This window comes from Hylobates moloch, unplaced genomic scaffold, assembly GCF_009828535.3.
Source record: "Hylobates moloch isolate HMO894 unplaced genomic scaffold, HMol_V3 SCAFFOLD_24, whole genome shotgun sequence".
NCBI lineage: Eukaryota > Metazoa > Chordata > Mammalia > Primates > Hylobatidae > Hylobates > Hylobates moloch.
The window spans coordinates 29951351-29971252 of NW_026652299.1; the positions used below are offsets into that span (position 1 = coordinate 29951351).

Here is a 19902-nt window from a genome sequence, read left to right on the forward strand (position 1 = left end):
TCTCCTTTTGGATGAGTTTCTCTGCCACAGAGGAAAGCTTTTAGGTGGATGGGTTTTATTGGATTTCCATCAGCCTATGGCACACTTCTGGTTTGGTGGCAGAATGGCCTGAATACGTCTGCAAGGAAGGTGCTGCTTAGGAACTTGATTCTCTCTCACTGTTTCCCTCTGGTTTTCATTGCATAGTCCCTGAACTGGCACCTGTCTAAGTGGCTGCGTATAATTTCTCCCATTTTATCTTCTGCAAGAAAGTTGCAACTATTGTAGTTCCTCATACAGCTCAGCATTAATCTAGCTTTCTCTTTGTGAAATATTTTAGGCTACAGTTTCTGAGGAGGGGGAGGGGAGGGGAAAGCATAATCAGTCAATTGGTTATTATACTCTTGTAAGTGTGTTTTAAAATATCAGGCTTCTTATTCACTTTTTAAATAGAGATTGGGTCTCATCATGTTGCCCAGGCAGATCTCAAACTCCTGGATTGAAGTGATCCTCCCACCTCAGCCGTTCAAAGTGCTGGGATTACAGATGTGAGCTACCACTCTTGGCTTTCTTATTTCTTTAACATGTAAAAATGTATCATCTTTTGCTCACTTCCTTTTTATTTTAATATACTTATCATGGATTGTGATTATTGCCCTCTTTCCTGCATCAAGACAGGAATTATTAAGGAAGAGGCCTAAGTTTCCCTCTTTATAGCCTGAATCGTTCAAAGAAAAAGTCTTCTAAAACGTAAATACTTGGTTACGCTTCTCATGCCAACAACAGAGTGATTCAGATGATCCCTAAATCCTCTCCAAAGACAAGAGAGATGGTAAAGATATGGGTGTTGAGTCTCAGACACCCTAGGTTAGGGGAACAAGTGGGAATATTAGGGCCCTCCAGTTCAATAGCCTCAGGTTACAAAAAAGAAACCTAAGCCTCTAGAATTGACTCACCTCTGGCCACGCAGAAAAGTGTCAGAACTGGGAAAAGAGAAAGTAAGCCAGGAGCAATGCTAGATACATTGCACGTGGTCTCATGTGGTCTTAAATCATCCCTCTACTATTATTCCCCAGATCATGAAGGAAACAATGAGGACCAGAGAAAAGCATGTTTTTTTTCCAGTAAATATTTCTAACAGGAATCTAGTTCTGCCTAAATTTAACACTCTCACTTCTTTCAGAATTCAGAGCAAGATGCTCCATACCAAATTGTAAACCTATTATGTAAGGCATAGGCAGTTATCAAAAAGTAGCTAATTATTACAAGGCAGTATAAAAAATATAATAGATTTCCACAGGTAGCACACACCACCAGAAGCCCATGGAGAAGGCAGCCATCGTGGGATGGATGTCAGGAAAGGTCTGGGCATGGGCAAGCACAGAAGGCTTACTGGGCCCTGCAGGGCAAAAGTGGGGATGGAGGGTGCAGAGGAATGAAAAGGTCATGCCTGGTGGAGGAAGGAAGGCACAACGTGTGTCTAGAGGACAGCTTTGCTGTTAGTGTATCTCTTCACTCTAGTGAGGGTAGTGCTGATGACCAGAGACACAATTCAAGGGAGGTGATGGTCTATCAGTAGTCAGCAGCCATCTGTGCTTTCCTGTTTGAAATCCACTGTGCTCTCAGAGAAGAATGGGAACCATGCTTGCCCCTCTAGCCTCTTCCTCAGTCAGCACTTTCTATCAATTGTACCTGCAAATTTCTCATGGATCTGTTTTCTTTTCTCACTGTCCCACATTGCTATTGGTATTAATCACGGTTCTCCAGAAAAGTAGGGCCAGGATCTCTATATATGTGGAATACATATATGAAAGAGAAATAGATTTGAAAGAGAGATTGAGATTTATAATGAAAAATTGGCTCACTGGACTACAGAGTATGGGAAGTCTCATGATCTGCAGACCTAGGAAAGTCAGTGCTGGTCTGTGTTTGAAGGCCTGAGTACTGGAAGGTGTAAATTCCAGCCTGAATGCTGGAGAAGATGAGATGAAATTTCTCGATCAAGCAGGGAGGAAGGAAACAAAAAAGTACAAATTCCTTCTTCTTGTGCATTTTGCTCTATGCCCTCAATGGAGGGGATGATACCCACCCACATTGGAGAGGGCACTGTACTTGCCAAGTCCACCAATTTTAATACTAATCTCATCCGGAAACACACAGGGCCAAACCCAGAAATAATGTTTAATCTGGGCACCGCATGGCACAGTCAAGCTGACCAGGGAAAGACTGTAGTGGGTCTCTAGAGAAGTGTTGAAAAAAACAAAAACAATTGTCTTTACAATTGTTAGAGAAGATAAGGGGGGGTACTAAATGGGGTTTTATAGTAGGAGGAAAGATTGGGCTCAGCTCTGAATACAATAAAGAAAAGTGGGGATTTATAGCCAAGGAGTAGGGTGGGGGTCAGTGAATGGAAAATTACTTAGAGGTAGGGTACTTCTTTGATAAACTAGCCCAACAGGAGCTTTGTTGAAGGCAGGCAAGTGTGATAATATATCCAAGGAGGTCAGACCAAGGTGGGAGGTTTTGGTATACTGACTCTGCAGAATTCTTGCTGAAATTGGAAAAAATGGGCCATGGACAGAGTCCATGCGTCACACCTAGTCCAAGGGAGGACTCAGAGGAGCCTGACTAGAGTTAGATCAAGGAAAGAGTCTTTTGTCAGAAAAAAATAGACATTGTTTGGGGATCCCTAGGGGCAAACATCTACTCCATCTTTGGCCCAGCACATCTGAACATCTTGGCTGTTGGAGAAGGGGCATGTATGAGAGTGACAATATAGGGCACTAAGAACTACCATCTTAGGAATAATAGGAGACATACACTTGGAGGGACCAGTGACTTGTGGCAGTTGCTGCCCTGGGGAGGTCTCATTTATCATCTGAAACGGCAGTCACAGTCAGACAGAGGAATCCAGGGTTCAACTGGAGTTTTGGGGGTGTGTTAAGGAAAAGCACTCAGACCCCAAGGATTTCGTTCCTTCCTTGAAGAGTGACTTCCCTTTTGGACAATGAAAGACCCTGGAGTTCTTATAAGATATAGGGAGGAAAAAAAGGACCCATGGCAGCTCACTGACTTCCTTTCAATCTCACTTATGAGGTCAAGGCCAGTGGTTTTACCTTGAAGGTTTGATCAATGCACCCTTCCTTGCCAGGCACACTTTGTACCAATTACAGTAAATTAGAGTAACTACATAAAGTGAATTTAATTACTATAGCATGCAAAGGATCAGGTCACATTTATGTGTACAATTAACTAATCCGTGTGCTTAGCACAATTTTATAATGCTTGAAAAATCTTGAATGAATGTTGAAATCTTGAATGGAATTAAACATACAGAGGGACAAAGGGGCTTTGGGGAATGAAACTTCCTTCTCGGGAATAGGAGGAGTGATATTTGAAGAAAGAGATTAAAAGGTATATAGGGTAGAATGTAGGCCACTGACCATTTGCCATGTCTCCTTTGACACAATTCTAAAGTAATGTCTTCTCACATGGCTTTTCTAAATGGCTGGTGGGAACTTCCTCATGTGCTGTCTTGAGACAGATTCTGGAGACACAAATGGCATTATTGAAAATGGTCAGTCCATGTTGATTTCAAAAGCAGCATTTTTACATGCAGCTCATTTTTCTTTTTTTGCCTCACTTTGGTGAATGGGGGTGGCACCGATGGTCCTTAACACTCTACGTAATTTCTGTCAGCAGTAAGCACAGCTGAGACAGGACTGCCAAAATAGTGGCACACAGCAGCTGTGTGACAGGAAACTGAACTGCAAACACTCACGTGCGCCCAGAGAGCTGGGTCAGATTCTGTGTAGAAGGAATTTCCCATCCACCCACATATTTTCTCTCCTACTTGCCTTTGGATTTGCCCTTAGAGAATATAGTAGAGGCATGTGCTAAAGACAAAGAAGTTTTAGATAGCTGGAGTGGCTGCTTAGGGGCAAGAATGATAGAGGGAAGTGTGAAGGGAATCGGGGGAAGGGAGAGAGAAGCTGGCCTAAGGTGAGCGAGGAAACTGTCCAAGGACAGAAAGCATATCCCAGTGCATTTCAAAGTTTTCCTGCTCTCTGTTGAGCTAGGTGTGCATCCCCACACACAACCTTATCTTAATAGTGACAATCTCTGAGGCGTTTATTTAAAGCCCTTGCTCTGGAGGACCAATCCAGGAACTCCTTAGATTCTGAGCAACCCTGTATTGTGCTCAATAAGTTAAGCCCATTAAACAATGAAATGAAGGGAGACTGAGGAAAGAGAGCCAGGCCTCTGGTCAGATATGAGCAAACTGATCAAATAAGGAAAGAATCTCAGTTCCTCTAGTCCTCCACTGTCCTGAAGCTGCCTTCCATGGCTGTGATCCAGAGAACACTCAGAAGAGGGCTCTGGTGAAGCTAAACTAGGTTTTAGATAACTCCTGGAAAGGGGATACTTTTGCAACCTCCTATGCCTTTACCTTCTTCATCTTTGTGAACATCCCCACTCTACACAACCTCAGACTTTGAATGCAGCTGTGCTTTGGCAGATTTGTTTTTACAAAAATGATACTGACCTCAGGAAAGGAAAATATAAATAAAAGTTATTACTGCTTCCTAGCTTCTCTGCAGAGCATTTGTGATTTGGCTTCTTACAAAAGACAGCCCTACCACAATGAGTTGGCCATCATTGGTGATGTTTTTATTCTTGAAAGGGAATTTACCAGAGATCCAAAAATGCAAATTAAAACAATTGTGAGATACCAAGAGCAACTTGGTGGGTTTTTTTAAATGGTAGCACTCAGTGGAGAGGATGGAGGTATCAGAGATGGTGGCTAAAAGCAAAAGCCTCCAAGTTAGACAAACATGGGTTTGTCTCCCATGTTCCCTGCTAACTAGGCACATGGCTTTTGCTAAGTTATTTATTCTAAGTCTGGTTTGTGCATCCTTAAATGAAGAAAATAATACATTATGGCATTGTTGTGCAGAATTCACAAGATATGTATGTAAGTGCCTATCCTATTGCCTGGCGCGGTGGGGTGATATATACTGTGGCTGACTACTTGATGGATATTAAGGGCCTTACCCTCTGACACATTAATTAACTTGTGAGGATCTAGCTTGAAGGGAAGAAAACATCTAAACAACTACAACAAATGATTCATGCAATAATATGCTTATAGCAGTGTGACTGATGGATGAATCATTAGAAATGTGCTACTGGTAGAAGTTTGTTTGGGGACTGTTATTCATTTTCAAGAATACGAGACTATCACAAACAAACATGGTTGGGACCTACGGATGTTCTTCCAGGTAGAGGTTTTTGGAATCAAACCATTACACTGCTCCGGGACTGCGAACTGTACTATGTATCTAACTCTGCCACCTGGCCACTTCTGTGGAAAGTTAAATTCAGGTAGCCATTCAGGTTAGGGCGTTCCCCTTGTGGGATCCTTACCTTTTTTTGCTATGCAAAGAATAATCTTCTTACTCTTCTTTTGGGTTCGATGCACACTAATATTCCCCAAGACCAGTCGTCTCATCCACTCCTCATCTATGTTATTGAAAATACTTTTACTAAGTTAAATATATGGCCCATGTCACTGCACTGTTTCTAAGTTGGAATGAAAACTATTCAGGAAGCATCAGAGGGCTTTCAAGCTCTGCCTCTCCTCACCTTTCCAGACTTACCTCCTTTATGCTACCCGGACCTTCGTGTCCCACTAACTACTTAGAAATGGCAGGTTCCCTGGAATTCCGTAGGGATGCTGTTTTGCTAATTTCTTCAAGCCTTTGCACAAACTGTGCCCTTTGCTGAAAATGCTAGTCAAGGTACCCCCACTCCACCCCTTTCTTAATTCCTTCCTTTGTTTTGTTTTCCCTCGCATAACCTTTGCTTGTCCAGTTATTCTCCTGCCCGGCTCCCGCGGGAGCTGGTATCTATCCCTTTTTTAGCACGTTCCACATTGTGAGCTTGGCACATAGTTGACTTACCATAGGTATTTATATAATGAGTATGTAATTATTTTTACGCCCCTTAGAAAGTGTGGCTAATTCCATCCCCCTTCCTTCTGGGACTCTCAGATGGCCCTCTTTGCAGATAGCATTGCGATCCTTAACACATGAACGCAAAACGATCTTGTGAGTGTGTCTGAACAAAGCCGACATTTTTTTCTTCTTTAAGATCTTGCCGCTGAATGTGGAATGATCCTGAAATTAAGGTCAGCTCCAGGTGGTTGTTTATATCAGCTGTCAGATTGCAGAATAAAAAATGGCTTTTATATGTTTGACTTTTATTGTTTTCCAGGGCAATGTCACTTTTTCCTGCTCCGAACCACAGATTGTGCCCATCACATTTGTCAACTCCAGCGGCAGCTATTTGCTGCTTCCCGGCACCCCCCAAATTGATGGGCTCTCAGTGAGTTTCCAGTTTCGAACATGGAACAAGGATGGTCTGCTTCTGTCCACAGAGCTGTCTGAGGGCTCGGGGACCCTGCTGCTGAGCCTGGAGGGTGGAATCCTGAGACTCGTGATTCAGAAAATGACAGAACGCGTAGCTGAAATCCTCACAGGTACTGTCTGCTGACGCTCTGGATCAGCTTCTTGTTTATCCAAGCCGACAAAGGTTGAGGTCCTGACAAAAACATACAGAATCCAAATCTCAGGGATATGGGTTAGCCCAGTATTCACAAATTTACTCCAAGTCTGAAGAGGCAGCATTTTTTTTTTTTTAAAGATGGAGTCTTGCTCTGTCACCAGGCTGGAGTGCAGTGGCTCCACCTCAGCTCACTGCAACCTCCGCCTCCTGGGTTCAAGTGATTCTCCTGCCTCAGCCTCCCGAGTAGGTGGGACTACAGATGCACACCACCACGCTCAGCTAATTTTTTTTATTTTTTAGTAGAGACGGGGTTTCAACATGTTGGCCAGGATGGTCTTCATCTCTTGACCTTGTGATTGACCGCCTCGGGCTCCCACAGTGCTGGGATTACAGGCCTGAGCCACCGTGCCTGGCCAGCATTTTTTTTTCTTGATAGGTAACAAAACAAAACAGTGAATTTAGAATTAGCTATGTCAACTTTGGTTAAGTGCTTAAATTTCTTAGTCTCTTAGCAGTCTGATTGGAAAGATGGGAATAAGAATTCTTACCTGGGAGTATTTAGCATAATCTAGACCATTTATAGAACTCTCTGCTAGGTTCTCTATAAATATGGCATGTATCATACAGAATCTTCACCATGCTCACTGAAGGAAGTTACTATTTTTCACTTAATAAATGTGGAAATCAGAAGTCATGGCAATCACTTCAAAATCCCACGTTCCTAAGTGATGGAGCTGGGATTTTATCCTGAATTTGTCTGACTTCCAAGTCTATATTCTCCTTTTAAACCACATTACCATGGAAGTTTTTATAGCCCCTAAATTCTATTTCAAGTAAAAATCAGTAAATTTAAAACCATTTAAAATATGTATACATATATATTTTAAATGTATTAAGTAAACGCTAGTACATATTGCACCAGGGAATGGGAAAACTTTTAAATGGTTCTCAAATGGCCAAAATTTGGGAAACACCGTTTCATTGCCATGTACTACAGATCTTACTGTCTAGCAATACGCAGCAGGTCTGAGAACAAATTGTATTTTTGGATACCCTGGCTCCTCCAGCTGCTGTTCCTTCAACATGGAACAGTGGAAGTCTCTCTCTCATTCTCTGTTATGTTACCAATATCTGATGTCCTTCAAGCAGCAGCGTATTTCCTATGTTGACAAATACTCATTGAGGTCAAATCTCACATGCCAAGGATTGGGCAGGGATTGGGCTGTGACATGCTGATAGATGAAGTTCTTTCAGAAGTCTCCCTGAATAAACAATCTGAATAAAAATCTCCCTCTGCTTTTCACCACAGGGCAACATCCATCATGGATTATACTACAATTTAATTTAGATGCCTTTCTCTCAACTGGACTGCATGGATTTTTTATCCAAGTAGATTAGCAAAAATTGAGTTAAATTGTAAGGATATGACTTAATAGTTGTCGACCTAAAAGGAAGAAGCCAAGGCAATATTAATATAAGTAGATAGTTTATTTGGGCCAAGCTTGAGTATTGCAACCTGGGAATATAGATTCAACTTGCCCTGAATGTATACTCTGCTCTGATTAGCTGCAGTTAGAAGCAGATTTTTAAAGAAGAAAAAAAAAAGAGGCAGTTTCTCTGTTATCAGAAATTTACATTAAAATCATACCAGCTAAAGATTGCTCGTGCATTGTTCTTTGTATGGCAGATTCCAGGAACAAGAAGATAATGAGTGAGGCAGGTAGTCAGGAAAAAACAAAAAAAGACTTTAAACAATTGCCTGGAGCATGGGTGCCTTGAGCTCAGGGGAAGGGTGTGTGACTGAAGTTTCATACTCATGCCTCTCTGGGCCCGATATCCTTTGCATCACTCACATAGTTCAGACTGCTCTGAGCTGTTTTTCTTTTCTCATAGTTATGGTCATGTCAGACTGTGGGAGACATTCAAACGTCCATAGGTGAACAAAATGGCCCACTGAACCCCTGAGCATAGCAGAAAGGCCTGAGTCTGGAAGTCAGGCAGTCAAGTTTAAAAGTATTAATATGTTTTCTCCTTCCTTTCCTGTGGCCCTGGATAAACTTTGTCTCATATGCAAAATGAATTGTATTAGTTATCTATAGTTGCATAACAAGTGACAGCAATATTTAATGGTTGAAAACATTATTTATTATGTCTCAGTTTCTGTGGATCAGAAATCCAGGGACAACTTGGCTGGGTGACTGGCTCAGAGTCTCCCATAAGGTCACAACTGATTTGCCAATGGGGACTGAAGCCATGGCAAGGTTCAGTGGAGGAAGATCTGCTTCCACACTCACTCATGTGCTCAGGCAGGCCTCAGAAAATCCACTTCCACATGTAGGGAAGTTTACATTTTTCCTCTCAAGTTATTTAAGAATAACTTGAGTCTATAAAAGAAATGAATTATAGACAAATTAACAGGAAAAAATGCACACACATTTTATTCCATGCACACGTGTGCACAGGAGTCACAAAGACATACAAAATATAAAAGCCCAAAGAAATGGCAGATGATTGATGCTTTTATATCACCTTGAGATTATAGAAAGAACCAGGGTTTAGAGCATGGCCAAAATCATGTTATGGGCCAGGCACAGTGGCTCACACCTGTAATCCTACCACTTTGAGAGGCCAAGGAGGGCAGATCTGTTGAGCCCGGAAGTTCAAAATCAGCCTGAGTAACATGGCAAAACCCCATCTTTACAAAAAACTGAAAATTAGCCGGGCATGTGGGTGCATGCCTGTAGTACCAGCTACTCGGCAGGCTCAGGTAGGAGGATCAGCTGAGCCCAGGGAGGCCGAGGCTGCAGTGAGGCATGATCATGCCACTGCACTGCAGTTTGGGTGACAAAATGAGATCCCATCTCAAAAAAACAAAACAACAACAAAAAAACCCCGTCTCTACTAAAAATACAAAAAAAAAATAGCCGGGCGTGGTGGCGGGCGCCTGTAGTCCCAGCTACTTGGAGGCTGAGGCAGGAGAATGGCGTGAACCCGGGAGGCGGAGCTTGCAGTGAGCCGAGATTGCGCCACCGCACTCCAGCCTGGGCGACAGAGCAAGACTCCGTCTCAAAAAAAAAAAAAAAAAAAAAAAAAAAACAGGTATGGTAGTAAATCAGGTTATGATGGCAAGACAGGTAATTGAGGGGAGAGAAGAGGAGGTTCTGTTTACCAAGCTGATCTTAAAATGTAGGTGAAGCCATACAGGTATCAGCCCTTAGAGAGAATAAATGACAAATGTGTTTTTCAGACTCTTAAATGTTTAGATTCTCAGTCCTCGATCCAAACAAGGGAGAGCCTCACAGAAAGCCTTGTATCAATGCAGGTTTTCTCTACAGATGCAAGTCCCTCAGGAAAGACAGCTTTGCAGGGCTACTTCTTTTGGAACAGTCCTCTCAAAGTATGTCAAAGAAGTATATTTTGGGGTGAAATATTTTGCTTTCTTTCACAAGCTTCCTCATGAGCCTCTCCAGAAGGCTGCCAAGGGTGAGTGAGAAAAAGCACCCAAATAGAAGCCGCAGTCTTTTTACAATCTAATATTGAAAATGGCATCTCATCACTTCTGTCACATTCTATTCCTTAGAAGCAGGTAAATATGCCCATCTTATGCCCAAATGGAGGGGATGACATCAGGGCTTGTATATTAGCAGGCACAAATTATCCAGGATCATCTTAGAGATTGCCTATCACAAGAGATTTTAAAAATTTGTAAGTTGGTGCTGGCAATTAAATGAGGTAGTATATCTCAAATACTGAACAAAGTGTTGAGTAGCTATTTAACACATTTTTCTTCCTTCTGTGCTGACTCGAGAGATATAGCTAGAAGGGGCCTTGTTCTACAGAGTCATAAAAGTTAAGAATGAATTTGTGCAGTCAGAGGATTTTTATAAAATTTATTAGATTTCCAGTAATGGAGGTGAGTTAATCACTTAGAATTATAATATTTTTCATGTTCCAAATTATAAAAGTTAAACCTCAATCCTCCTTATTTGAAAAAGAAAAATGTGAGCTGGCACTGAGCTGTTTCTCTCTAATCGGTGAGATGTTTTTGAGTAGAGAGACTTGTAGGCCTCAGGTCAAAAATGAAATTTTAATACAAAGAAGGCCCTGGCAGCACATTGCTCTTAAAAATCCAGGTGCTGACTGTATTATTAAGCGCATGTCAGTCCATTAAAATGCATTTATGACTGAAAGAGAGTCTGGTAAGAGCTACCACCTTCCCCAGCTGCCGAAAGGGAACAAATCATCAGTTATTTCAGACCCACCTCTCAGAAACTGAAATAAGCAAAAAGAAGTTTTTAAAATGTGCAGCCAGAGTTCTCAAAAACTCTTGTGTAATTCTCTGCTAAGGAGAATTTCTATGTTTTTGGAAAATTTGAACTTAATGTTTTTTAGAAAAGAATCAAGGTTTTGTGTATTCTTCGATTTTCCCATCTGGGAGGAGGAAGGATGAACAAATAATCAAACAAAAACAGTTTTCTCTTTCCATACATTTCTGAGGAAACTTGTTTTCAAAGTACTTGAGCCTATATTGGCTTTATAAGAGATGAAAATCTCATATGAACAATGAAAAAATAATGACAATTGTTCCAATAATTTTTGAGAGTCAACGGGGCTATACTTGACATTTGGTATGTCCCAAATGGGTCAGAGAATGCAGATAATCAAAGGTTTATTTGAGACTAGTTCTAACGTCCTGGATCTAAAAGAGAAGGTAATTCCTTTGGAAAGGGCAGTACAACGATGCCTCACACCTTCAACTCTGTTCCCAGAGCTTTGTACAGTGTGCTTGGCTTTTTAGGAAGGAAGTAGTTCTTATTTAGGGATTTTTGCATTGAAGATCAAGAAGAGACTTGCAAAGTAAATGCATCCTCAAAATAGAAGACATTTGAATTTAGTTATTCTAGGGATGAAGTTTCAGGAAGATGAAGGACAACAGTGGAATCCCTTTCTTGTATTTTTCTTTATTTTCTATTTTTGTCATCTCCTTTTTTTGCAAGCCTCATATATGTGTGTATGAGGAAAGGTAGAAGACCTCATTGCACTGTAAGGGATCTGAAAGTAGAACCAGCAGCCATTGTAGATCTTCTGCCAGTTAGGCATTGTGCTAGGGGCTTGTCATACAAAACTGTAGAAAAACTCATAAAACTTTATAAGGCAGTTAGTATACCAACACACATAGAAAGAAACTGAGAATACAAATTTAAGTTAAAGTAGCGAAAGTGATTTTCAACCTCAGCTTTTTCCTTAGAATTCCCAAGTTCATGGTCCTTATACAGTATCCTGCTACTCTCCATATTCATTGTTCATACTGTCCATTGCTTAAATAACTCAAATGTAAAGAAACTCTGCTTTACATCTCTAGATAATCTACAAAAGACTCTTAAGGAAAGTGGCTATTTAGATCTAAAGCTGTGTCTTTCAAAAACAATTTCATAGTGGTTTTATTCTTGTATTACTTGGGATTCACACTAGATTGGAAGTCTGTTGTCTTTATAAACTTCTGTGTACTTTAGCTAAAATTAACTGTATCATATTATTAAGTAAATAATATGGGAGGCTGAGGCGGGTGGATTGCTTGAGGTCAGGAGTTCAAGACCAGCCTCACCAACATGGTGAAACCCATCTGTACTAAAAATACAAAAGTTAGTTGAGTGTGGTGGTGCATGCCTGTAATCCCAGCTACTTGCTACTCGGGAGGCTGAGACAGGAGAATCATTTGAACCTGGGAGGCAGAGATTGCAGTGAGCCAAGATCCTGCCACTGCACTCCAGCCTAGGTGACAGAGCAAGACTCCATCTAAAAAACAAACAAAAAAGTAAATTATATATATATCCATATATCAACACACACACACACACACACACACACACACACACACACACACACATTCATTGGCAACTGCACTCCAGCCTAGGTGACAGAGCAAGACTCCATCAAAAAAAACAAACAAAAAAGTATATTTTTATATATATATATATATCCATATATCAACACACACAGACCAACATTCATAGAGAAAATAGGTCATACTTTCTTCAGACTTTTTTTTTTTTTTGGTGCTCAGTACTGATTCTTTAAAAGGATTATCATCTAAGGATGAAGGCTGCCAAGTGACATGAGGTCTACTTCAGTAAGGGCCTGTCTACTTCTAAGGATATTGCCTTGCTTTGTGCAGGCTTTCCCATTCTAATTTTCCCCGTGCCCATGAAACAAGATTAGATCTCTCAGAATTCAAACTGAAAGATCTGATCCATGTGGAAAGCCATGAGCTTCACTAGAGCAGAGAACAGCTTCTAGGAGTCTTCCTGGACTGTGAACCTTATCAGAAAATCCATTTAGGCAATTGTCCAATGAATGAGCAACTACCTGGATAACCTAATTTACATATTTTAAGCTCCCAGTTCTTTCTTACTTTTCATAAGGTACCAAGAGCCATGGGGACCTCTCACATGGTCATGTGGTCATGAGGCTCTCTCAAATTCCATACCCTTTCATTGAGCAATAGATGTCATGTTCTATTTTTTAATGAAGGATGTGGCTGCCGTTTTAAAGGCTTTTATGGAGATTCTTAGAATGGAGTTTAGTATTTTTCAAAACAACCTGAATTACTAAGAAAACAGGACATTTTATAAAGGTAAAGGAGACCACCTGGTTTGTTTTCTTAGGAAGAATAGGGCGGAATGTTTTGAATGTCATATGAAATCACAAGCAATCTTAAGAGAAAACCAGCACCACTCTAATTATTTGAAAGAGATCTGACATTTCAATGTCATTTTTATTTTTCCTATGGGAAAATACAAGGCAAGGAGAATCAAAAGAAACAGGCATGGAGTTTTAGCTTACGTTTTTGTTTGTTTGTTTTTGTTTTTTATAGTTCTTCTCAAAATGTCAGACAGTCTGGGCAAAGAGCTTGAACTCATGCTTCAGTGGTTGTGCTCCAGACTACCTGTGCTCTAATCAGATGTAGGACATGAGTAAGTCTTGTTCCGTTAGCCTCACTGTCCTCATTTGCTGAAGGAGAGGATCAGTCTGGAATCACAGATGCTCCCTCCAGCACTATTCATGATTTCTTGAGCGAAAACAATAGACCAACCCACCCCTTATTATCTTCAAAGAAATCATCAACCCAAGACTCTTCTTTTGAAACCAGCGTAAGTGGTCCTGAATGATTGGGAGTACTCAGGGCCAAGCCCCTTGCCGGAGGTTATGCTTCCCAACTCCCAAAACTCTGGTGCACTTTCTGGAGTCAGAAAAGTAAACTTACCCTATTTGATACCATGGATTTTGTGGATGAGTTGCTTGCATGGTCTTAAAAAGATTATGCTATGACTCTTCACAACCGGTAGGCAATTAGGAGACAAATATCCAAACCTGCATAGGGTTTTTTTTTTTTTTGCAACCTTCCTTAAATCATAGTAGACTTGTGTGTGTGTGTGTGTGCGTGTGTGTGTGTGTGCACGCACACGCATGCCTATGTTGGTAGGAGGGTTAACAAAATATATTAGGTCTTCAAACTATGTTATAGAGGAACAATATAAGTTGTAGGTACTGTTTCCTGCCGAGAGAAATCCAGGCAGAGATACAGCAAGGGTCTTTGGCTGTGGGACCAGCTTTCCTATAGCTAACGGTTGGATATGTGAACATCTCTTCAGAAGGCAAAGCAAGCAGCAGTGACGCAGGCAGACAGCCCACTTTGAATTCCATTAAAGCATCTTCTCCCCAGAGCCTCCTAGATGCACAGTGTACTGCCTTGATGTCACTGGAGGCATCAAACTCAGACTGGGATTTTTGGGATAAAGGAGTGAGTCTACATTTTAAAGGCATGGTTTTGGCACAATAAAATGAAATCTAGAAGGGCCGGGGGGAGAATCCATACCTAGAGATCTGACCCTGGCAGCTGGCACCACTTGCTCATTATTAGCTGAAAAGGCAAAAGGTGAAAGCTGATCACCTGGGACAGACAACATCTCTGGACAAAAGGCGACGTGGCCAGCAAAGAGCCAGAAACCAAGAAAATACCATGACAAAGTGTCTGTAGTCAAGGCAAATGGCTTATTGGAGATGCCATCTCAGCTCATCCCATTTAATTCCTAGGAGCAAGCAATAGTGTTTATCATATTTCCTGACCACCTTATAATGTTTCACTCTTTTGATAATTCCTTGAACAGTACTAGTTAGAGATAAGGTGTTCCAAAAAAGCAAACAAACAAACAAAAACAACAACAACGAAAAACATAAAAAACATTTAAGCCATCCTTTCTATCAGTTAATTTTCTATGGCCAGTAGACTTTTGTGACTAGCTTGTTCTTTCTCTAGCTCAACATATGATGAGATTCTCAGATCAACAGCCATAATGAATGTTTATTTGATGATTATTGAGCATTGACTACATTTACATTAAATAAAATATGTCATCCTGTAGCTATGGTCAACACGACCCCCTTAGCTTTCAGAATTTAATCTCAATTGATATTTTCTTAAGAAACCTTTTCAAGGCAGGCCAGGTGCCTTGTTTCTTTGGTTTTCTTCTTTGTAACATTTGCTCTAATTATGTATACGTATATATTCATCTGCTCAGGCTGCTATAAGAAAATATCACAGACTAAGTGTCTTAAACAACAGAAATATATTTTCTCACAGTTTTGGAGGCTACAAATCCAGGATCCAGATGTTGGCAGGTTTGAGTTCTTCTGAGGGCTTCTCTCTTTGCTTGCAGATGGTTGTCTTTTTTCTGTCTTCACATGGTCTTTTCTCTGTGCATGTCTGTGTTTAAATAGCTTCTGCTCAAAAGGACACCAAACATATGGAAACTTATTTTACCATAATTACCTTTTAAAAAATCCTGTCTCCAAATACAATTGTGTTTTTAGGTACTAGGTGTTGGCACTTTAACATATGCATTTTGCAGGGACACGATTCAGCTCACGCAATGTATATTAATATGTCTATTTAATTGTTGTCCAATGCCCTTCTCTTCAGTAGAATGTAAGCAACCATGGAAACAAGTACATTATTTGCCCAAGCCTTGGTCCAACACCTTGCTTACCACACGTCTTCCATAACTATTTGCCACACGCATGAATAAACTAGTGGAGTTGACCTCTAAAACATTTCTGAAAGATAGAATTTTAACAGAGAAAGAAGAGTTAGTAGTGATTTTTAACAAACAGTCCTGTTACAACAATTATATGCCGCATAATGTGTCAGACCCAGTAATGAGTTATACTCAGGGGGAGTACTAATTAGATAAAGGGCAAGGGAGCTCCCAGAGGTAGGGAGATGGCCTGGAGAGCTGCATTGTGCAGGATGGAAGTGCTCACTCTGTGGAATGCTGGCAGCCAGGTGGTTATAGGCTATAATCCTGCAGTTAACTGATCCCCAAATAGGCTATAGCCCTGCAGTTAAGCTGATCCCCAAATATTGCCCTTTCTCATAGAAGCCATTTGTAGCTAGCCACCACCTGCACATCAAGTAAACATGACGAGGCCGCAAGTTTCATCCTCTGCTTCAATTAAGTTGTCATTAATGCCTCGGTATTTGAGCTACGATAATGTTAATGAGAAAATCCCATTAGCAAGGGCAAAAAAGTGGATAGCCACAGGGCTGTGACTGTCACAAGAAGCTATCTGGTTTGAGTTTCAGAAGATAGTAACATGATGTCACAACAAGCACAGAGTTCGAGTTTCAGAAGATAGTAACATGGTGAAGCATTTCGTGTTAGGAAAACTGAGAAATGCAATTGCCTGAGCTTTAAGATACCAAGCAAAGGTTGGAAATGTTTACCAAAGTAGTGATTTCTTGGGCATCTTCAGCTTTTTAAGTTTTGGATAATGACAATGGAACCATTGTATTTCTTAACTCACTGTTTTTTCTCTATCTCTCACTCAAAAGAGGAATTGCAGGAGATCGAATTTTTTTTATCATAGCAGATTAATCTTCTTGTCAAATCTGCTATCACTTCCCTTTTTCTTTTATATTTTTTACTTTGACAATTTTCTCATATAACTTACATTCCTCCCATTGGCTTTAGGAAACTTTTGGAGTATCTACTCTGCACTGGATACTGTGATTGAACCTGGGAGGGAGGCACTGCCTTCCAGGAGCTCATAGGCATGGTTGGAAGAGACAGTAAAGAGGCATTAATGAATAATAGAACACGTGCCTGGGACACTGGGGAAGCACAAGGAAGAGGCAACTGGATAGGTGAGAAAGGGAAGACTTTCTAGAGGTAGGGATATTACAGCTTGATTCTTAAGAATAAATAGAATTTGGCCAAATAAGGAGGGAAGGAAAGGATGCTCTAATAAGAGAAGAGAAATTAAATGAGAACCAGAGGTGTAAGACTATGGAAGCTTAAATGCCTGGGGCCCAGAGGGCAAAAGATGAAGCAGAGTTTTGGTCAGGGACCCCAGAGTTTGTGCTGTATCTTGGAGAGAATAGGGAAATAACTCTCTTGATAGTTTAGCTTAATGGTTAGCATGTGGACGTTTGATCTCAGCATTCAAGTCTACTAAGGAAACCACACCTTCACCATCAACCACAAATGTATTGTGACTTCCTAACAGACCCTAGCGGATGGCAAAGCCAGATGTTTTCCCTTTATGCACCGATCAAGGCTTTTCAGGATCCAGGTTACCTTGAAATATGAGCCAGGCATTAATGACTAGGAAAGGTTTAACCCGTGATTTATGGCTAATGCTCACAAGAGGGCCTGCTGCTGACACTTGGCAGTGGAGATTCAGTTGGTCTGATGCTCAATCCATCAATGAGCCTTTGGAGAGGGCAGAATGCTGCCCTGCTGATACTGGGGCAGGGCGGGGGGGGATCCCAAAACATGACTCAGATTCTGACCCCCAGGTACCTGTCATCCCACTGGGAAGAGGAGACTTACATGGACGGATTGCTAATTAATACCGCAAGGCAGTAAATATTATGAACTAAATAAATAGATCAGACAGTGGATGCTATAGGAATTTAGAAAGAGAAATCACCATGCACTAGTCTAGTCAAGGAAAACCTGCTTCATTCATTTCTTGATTTATTAACTTACTAATTTATTCAATCAATCAATCATTCATCATGTTTTATATGCCCTACACTGTGCTAGCTGGCTGTGATAGAAAGTAATAAAACATATGTTCTCTGTCTGTACAGTTTAGGAAAGAATTTGCTGACACAAAAACTTGGCCTTGGAAGATTGGGGGATGGATTTTGATAGCAGGAAATGGTAAGGGTAGCATATAGGTGGAGCAGAGGCTGGGTGTGGAAGCCCCAATTCACTAAGTATATTTACTTGGAGCATAATGAACAAGTGGTCCAGCTGGAGTAGGGAATTCTTGTAAGGATTTTGGAAAATAGCCTGAAAGGACAGAGGGAGACTTGGTTACAGAAAGAGTAGATTGTCCAACTAAGCAGTGTGATTTTCATTCTCTGGGCTCCATGACCCAGTGGAGGGGTATTTGCTGTGAGGTCGATGATAACCTTGCTCTTTAGGTAGTTGGATCTAGCAAGGTGTCCTCGATCAGAAAGAGACAGGGGGCTGGGAAAAGAGGGGGACCATTAAAGAAATTCCCAGCTTCAAAGATAAGGAGTAGAACAAAAGTAAGAGAGGGAATTTGAAGGCATATGTGAATTCAATCTACCATATGTAGGGAAAAGTTAATAGAATTTGATAGTTGATGGATAAACAGTGTGGCAGCAAAACATAACTCAGGCTCTAAATTGCAGTATAATAGTACTAGTAATGGTAATATACTCTTCTACTATGTAACTGACATTTTCAGACTAACTTATTCAATTATTCATATATTGCCCACTTTATTCTCACAAAAGTTGACTGTGAGATAGTCAACAAAAGTTGACAGCTACCTTCAAATTGTTAAATAAAAGCATGTATGAGAGGACATAGAAAGACCATTGAATTGAGTTTTATGGGGAAGATAAAGTCTAGAAACTTTCAAGTCAAGCCAATCAATTTTGTTTCTATTTTACAGATGATGTGATAGGTTTAGAGATATTAAGAAATCTGTCTAAATTTCCGGAAATTGTTAAGTGGCACGCGCTAGAGCAAGGAACAACAGGTGAATAAAGCCATCAAGGAAATCTGTAACAAGTTATCTCCAGGGTTGGAAACAGTCCTTGGGGACTATGATCTGGCTTGGGCTATCGTTTTGCTCTTGTATGTGGCTGTAATGGCCTAGGGTAGTCACAGCTGACACTTAAGGGCCCTGGACAGCCACTTGGTTACAAAGGTTCATTGACACCTTGCAACACTGATTATGATCTTGCTTTTCATTTTGTCTTCAAAACATAAAAAAATATGTTAAAATATGGTGACAATTGAAGTGCAAAGATCTGTTAGAAATTTTATGGAGGAATTGGTTGGGTTAGAAAGAGAGAGAGAGGTACAATTGAGAGCCAGAGTACAAGAGTGTGTCAAGGCTCTGCAACCTCAAAATTACTTATTTAACTCAATGGCTCTGAGCCAAGAGAAAATTTCCATTCCCACCAAACTCACCTTTTAGCCCACCCGTCCCCCACACGGTGGAAAAATGTGCTGTTGGTGATGGGGATTTGTGGTATTGGTGATGGGGTTGTGCTGTGGGTAATGGAAGGTTGTGGCATTGATGATGGAAGGTTGTGGTATTGGTGATGGAGTGTTGTGGCGTTGGTGGTGGAGAGTTGTGTTGGTGGTGGAGGTTGTGGTATTGGTGATAGGAGATTGTGATATTGGTGATGAGGTGTGGTGGTGGTGATGAGGGTTGTGGTGTTGGTGATGGAGGGTTGTGGTGGTGATGGAGGGTTGTGGTGTTGATGATGGAGGGTTGTAGTGTTGGTGATGGAGGGTTATGGTGTTGGTACAGAGGGGTTGTGGTGTTGGTGATCGAGGGTTGTGGTGTGGGTTATGGGAGCTTGTGGTGTTGGTAATGGAAGGTTGTGTTGTTGCTCATGGGAGGTTGTGGTGTTGGTAATGGAGAGTTGTGGTTTCGATGATCGTTCTTTGTGGTGTTGGTGATGGAGGGTTGTAGTGTTGGTGAAGAGGGGTTGTGGTGTTGATGTTGGAGGGTTGTAGTGTTGCTGATGGAAGGTTGTGGTGTTGATGATGGAGGGTTGTGGTGTTGGTGATGGGGGCTTGTGGTGTTAGTGATGAAAGGTTGTGTTGTTGCTTGTGGGGGGTTGTGGTGTTGGTAATGGAGTATTGTAGTTTTGATGATGGTTCCTAGTGGTGTTGATGATGGAGGGTTGTAGTGTTGGTGATGGAGCATTGTGGTATTGGTGAAGAGGGGTTTTGGTGTTGCTGATGGAGTGTGGTGATGTTGGTAATGGGAGGTTGTGCTGTGATGATGGAGAGTTGT

At 41.2% G+C, this 19902-nt stretch overlaps 1 protein-coding gene across 1 annotated transcript in view; it reads left to right on the forward strand.

Annotated features, from left to right (window-relative positions):
• The window catches only part of CNTNAP5 (contactin associated protein family member 5), an 879440-nt gene that overhangs the window by 459717 nt on the left and 399821 nt on the right, over window positions 1-19902 (forward strand). Inside the window, exon 8 of the mRNA XM_032145556.2 lies at window positions 6256-6520. Within this exon, the coding sequence (XP_032001447.1) occupies window positions 6256-6520 (265 nt within the window). The remainder of the gene's footprint in view (window positions 1-6255; window positions 6521-19902) is intronic.